Source organism: Scleropages formosus, chromosome 17, assembly GCF_900964775.1.
Source record: "Scleropages formosus chromosome 17, fSclFor1.1, whole genome shotgun sequence".
NCBI classification, from domain to species: Eukaryota; Metazoa; Chordata; class Actinopteri; order Osteoglossiformes; family Osteoglossidae; genus Scleropages; species Scleropages formosus.
The window spans coordinates 7898199-7903396 of record NC_041822.1 but is presented as its reverse complement, the minus strand read 5'-3'; the positions used below and the strand labels follow the sequence as shown (position 1 = coordinate 7903396).

Below are 5198 nucleotides of genomic sequence, written 5' to 3'. Positions count from 1 at the left end.
TGAAAATTGCTGATTTATGCTGTTTTCAAGGCTTTATAACATTTATTTCAGCTTAGAGTAGAAACCACACTCAATTGATACAGCAGGGGAGAAAAATAATACAACACATACTTTAACACACCTGTTAAATAATACATACTAAGCCAGCACCACTGGTAACAAATGCTTTTATTTTGTGAAATAAGATATAAATATTAACACTATTTTCAAAGCAATAACCAATTTCATAAACTGGAAAAGCAGTAGATACAGAGAGCTGGGCTCTTCGTCCACATCCTAAGCTTCATACTCCGTCCTCACGTTGCGGTTCTGTTGGCGGCTGAAATGCCAAGCTTTCTTGCTACAGCAATGAGTGTAAGAAGGGGGTTAATATTCTTGATGACATTTTCTTGTTACATGTGACTTCCAGTTAAGATACTGACCAGTAAACCTGTTGCTCCCTTTTGGACATGAGGCGCCACAGACTAGCCAGCTCTTTGGTGACAGTGGAGGATGGGGTGCCAGGGTAAGAACTGGAACACAAGCAGAGTCTCTATGCAGTGTCTGTTACACATGTTACGTATAAAAAAGATTTGTGGACAGATCAGCATTTTTTGCTATTTTGACTTGAATTCTGAACAATAAGGCTTTTGGATTATGGGTGGACACATGAACTAGAGTAGAACATGTTAACTGCATACAGGCAGGATTAGAACCCTCACACCCTTGACATAAGATGTAAAATCAGTTCCTAGAGACTCTCACCGATGGTAAAGCTTCCTGTTGATCTGGCAGAACATGATGAAGCCATTGATGCACTTCTTTTTTGGGCTGGGTTGTGAGCGAGGGCGTCCCCTAGTGCTGAACCTTTTCTTTCTGTTTGAATGCCTTCTTCTTCTTTGGGGTCCACGATGGGTGGGTGTACAGTTGAAACTTCCGTCCTCACTCTCAGATGATGGTTCGCCTCTCCCCTGGTCCACCAGTGTTACAGGGGATTGTATGTGTGTAACAGTGTCACTGCTTCCACATTCTTCCTCCTCAGAAGGAACCTTGCTGGGCTCTATCGATGAGTCACCTGGTAGGTGTCCGGGCCCAGCTGCATTGTCTGGGGCCTCAGGTTTTTGGCAGAGCCAGACATCTTCAAAGAGACCTGCAATGGAAAAAAGTTACATACAAAGCTCTGAGATCATAAATATGCATTATATTTTGCGTTGGAGGTGCGTCGCTGCTGTTCGTGGTCTTTCTGGTAAGTGTAGTTGTTTTGCTACCGCTTTTTCCTGTTGCGCATTCGTGTCGTGTAGCTGTGCAGGTTGGTAGATACAATCGGTTGTGTTTATGTAGCGTTGCGTGGAACTGTAATTATTTTGTTTGTAACTGTTCATGCATCGTAACTCCAGAAGCATCCCCAGATACAACCTTTATTCAGCCATTACTCTGGCATTGTACTTGCTCATTTGTGTATCTTATAACATTTAATACAAAAAAGAAAAAAATTGGTGTGGGTATCGGGATTTGTCTATGCTGTGTCTTATGCACCTACTTGAAAGATGAACCTCGGTGCAGCAAGTGGTAAGCAACAAACTAGGTTTGCTTGAGACTTTCATGTCTGCAGCTATGTCTCCTTCTCTTAATGTAATACATAAATTGTACTTTTACTGAGATGTACGTCACTTTGGACAAAAGCTTCTGCTAAATGAATAAGTGTAAATGTGAGATTTATCTATTCTCGCACCTTGCAGCTCCTGTTCCGCCTGTGTTTCCGGGAACAGTTTTTGGGTGATGTCTCGGCTGGGGGAGGCAAAGAAAGAAGGGCTCAGGTTGAGGCTCGCCTCAGGCTTGGAGTGGGGCACTGGGGACAGCTGGGAGCCCCATCTGTCCAGAGAGTCCAGAGCAAGAGTTTCAACTCCCTCATCTGCTGAGATGAGTGATCCCAGCATAAAATCTTCCAACAATACAGACTGCATTCTGAGGAGAAAACAGTACATAATGCATATTCAGAACTGCTCAGTGAAGGTCACAGCAAACACCAACATCTCAGGAATTATCACACTTGATCATCATGTAAAGAACAGAAAGGTACAGTCTATCTGTGAAATGAGAAAAGAAGAATTAATAAGGGGCTATAATGGCATATATGCAAGATAACTTGTGGTTTGTGCAAGATATTTTAAATACGTAATAACAATGCGAAATAAAATGAATACTTTAGGTGCTTGTGATGACACTGCACACTTTACAAATATTTACTTTGCAAACCTAGCAAATATTTTGAAATGCTTATTTTAAAATCATGCAGACAGCTTCTGGAATAAAATCTGTTTATCAACAGATAAAAAAGAGTTAAAAAGCAGCTGTCTTGACCCAGGCGAGTCGAGGACACTGCAGCCAGGGCTGCCGTCTTCACTGCCTGCTGGGCCCTCCGACACAGAAGAGAGGTCACTCTCCACCAGCGAGCCGAGATCCTGCTGCATGCAATCTCCTGGGAAGGTAAGAATAGCATCTTCTAGATGTAAGAAATTTAAAGGAGATCCAGAGAGGATCCCTGCAGAAATCTCGGCGAAATAATATCAATACAATTATCAAAGTGGCCACAGCATAGCACGTCTATAGCACTTAAAAAGATAAAGGAAAGGCTGAAATTTTAATCCACATGTTTGCAATTTATTATTACATTGCAAATTGAAGATTTTGATGGAATAGGACTGACTCTTGGGTTCTCATGTTTGCAAGGTTCTGAAAGGGCTCTGAAAAGGAGTAGCCGTCTGCATCATAACCCTTACATACCGCAGTCAACCAGACACAGACACACAGGGATATCCAGATATTACACTGCTGAAGAAGACAGGAGTTCAAACAATGAGGGAGGGGTATGGTAACCTACCGGGAGAAGCAGACAGTTTAAATCAATGAGGAATAATGCTGAAAATGAGACGTCTAGTAGCATCCCTTCAGGTGAAGAGCAGCGGTACCTGTGCCTCCCTCCTGTGTGCCGCCAATCCTCGGAATGCAGTCGGCAGGGAGGCTGTTCTCCAGCTCTTGGATGTGTTTATCCAGGAATTTCAGGTAACACAGCAGGCAGGTCAGTGTCTCTTGCTAGGAGTCAGCAAGGCACACAAACAGAGAGTAAGATGCCGCTCCAGGACGACACAAGCGGCCCTCGCTATACGTTATCATATTGATGGAGAGTCAAGGTAGCATCACCAGGTGACTGGGCTGCAGGAAGGACCACAGGGTCGGAGTAAAAGAAGGACAGAAATACCTTGGTGAGTGTGTGGCCTTTGAGGTAATTAGGGATGGGCAACATGGCTGCAATCTCTTTTAGGCGGAAATTAATATCTTGCTGCCCTCTCCTACAGGAATAATAATAAATAATACCACCTGGTATTTTTACAAAAAACATCAGGATACGTACAAATGACAAAATGACACAGAACGGGGCACAAACCACCAATCGTGTTTATGAACCACCTATGTCTTTCAGATTTTTATACTCCTCATAATTTCATGCACGTGAGAGAAGTAAAACGCTCTTATTAATGGTAATACCGTGTAATAGCATGTGAAATACCTTGACCTTCTGTCTTCTCTCTCTGTTTCTCCATATGACATTTTCGCTTTGCAGCCGCTAGGGGGTACAGGGACACTAATGATTCGAGGCGGGGGGGAACTGAGCAAAAACGTTAAATAAATTTGATTTGTTTTGGTGTATTTGGATGACAGCCCGCCGACAACTTCAGTGGAGAACAGTTCGGTTATTTCCACGTTAAAGACATAGAGTAGCAGCGGAAATCTCGCGACTCGACTTAAAAGCGCTGGTTAAACACTTGCTTACTCGAAATTCTATTCAGCCCGCAAGCTGATCACATTAAAATTGACTGAAAATCACTAAGATTGAGGGGGGGAAAAAATCCTGACGTAACGGTACAAAATGGAAAACCATCAGTTTAGTCGTGCACTTCTGGAGGGAAGCGGTTTAATACCAGCTCGAGCGCAGGACGGAAGCTCGCGCAACTTCGCCGAGGAATGTTGCCCTGTCGCTCATTGGACGTCCTGAACACCCGAGCAGTGCTTGACTGGACGATCAGATTCCAATCTGTGACGTGATTGGTTCCACCGTTGTCATGTTAAGAATTTCCAATTTCCAACAGTTCGGAGAACCCCTGCTTCATAACTCATTAAAAGCGGTCTTTCCGTGGTGCTCCGTTAAATTTTAAGGTGAAAATTATTAAACCGATCCAAGTTCATACCGCACAGACAACCTTGACAAGTCGTCTTTTTGGACCGCTTCATAAAAGTGTCATATAGTGCATGTTTGCCGAGTAATGACTGTATTTTTTTTGTCATACACATTAATATAATTGCATAGTTCTGAAATATACATTCAGTGTCAGTTATATTTAGTTTACCACGACAACCTTATAACAGGTTATTTTATAAGGTTGTCGTGGTAAATAGACAACCTTAATATAGATTGTTACCGTTATTGCTGAATTGAATAATAGTTGGCGTAAACTGACACTTCTGAGGAAAAAGAGAGAACAAAAAGCTTATTTCCTGAGATCACACCTTCCAAGGGAAAAAAAACACCAAAGACAGTAATGGACCGGTTGTGCTGTTCAAATACTGTGAGAACTACTGTATAGAGATCTACAGCAAAAACGTATCAAAGCCGAATGTACAGTCCAAAGCCATTTTTTCCACGATCCAAATTCTTCTTCCCATTATCAATATACCATTCTGTAGGATTGCCATAGATTTGGTTATGGCCCTGCCAAAATCGAATCGACACAGATCACCCATCCTTTCTCTCGCCCAGGTGGTTTTGTCCGGGGGTTCTTCTTCTACCCTCCACTGTCAGAGTATCCATGATTCCCCCTTTTCTACCAGGCCTGCAGTCAGGAATCTGACCTGGTGTCCTCCACAAAGTCGAATCACGCTGTCTATAGAGAGAGCGCAAACGCTATTAGTTATAATAAGTCTGCTGCTTACTGAAAGGTCTGGAGTTCATTTTCCAGAGGACATCCCGTCCTGTGTCCGTAATTAAATAAAGCTGTGGCGGTTAGACTATACAGAGAGGTCATTTCTAAGAACACACATGCACACAGGCAGCCAGATTTGTCCGTCCGGTGAAATCCAGCGAGGCTCCTTTGTTTGACGAAAACAATCTGCTAATTTTTACTGTCTCACATCACATATTTTATTGGAGAAATTCAAAATTT

The 5198-nt window shown here is 42.7% G+C and overlaps 1 protein-coding gene across 1 annotated transcript; it reads right to left on the bottom strand.

Moving 5' to 3' along the window:
• Positions 1-258: 258 nt before the first annotated feature.
• meiosin (meiosis initiator) lies at positions 259-4080 on the bottom strand. Its single transcript, XM_018759111.1, has 8 exons — positions 3548-4080; positions 3239-3329; positions 2949-3072; positions 2341-2458; positions 1712-1944; positions 745-1129; positions 423-512; positions 259-340 (listed from the first exon to the last, which is right to left on the bottom strand). The coding sequence occupies exons 1-8, from the start codon at positions 3586-3588 to the stop codon at positions 277-279; spliced, it is 1146 nt and encodes a 381-aa protein (XP_018614627.1). The 5' UTR covers positions 3589-4080; the 3' UTR covers positions 259-276.
• Between the last annotated feature and the right edge of the window lie 1118 nt (positions 4081-5198).

Coding starts and splice junctions, on each gene's coding strand:
- meiosin (XM_018759111.1), bottom strand. CDS start 3,588: ATGTCATATGGAGAAACAGAGAGAGAAGACAGAAGGTCAAG. Junction 1,130..1,711: donor GGCGGAACAGGAGCTGCAAG/GTGCGAGAATAG, acceptor TTTCCATTGCAG/GTCTCTTTGAAGATGTCTGG. Junction 341..422: donor AGGGAGCAACAGGTTTACTG/GTCAGTATCTTA, acceptor TCATTGCTGTAG/CAAGAAAGCTTGGCATTTCA.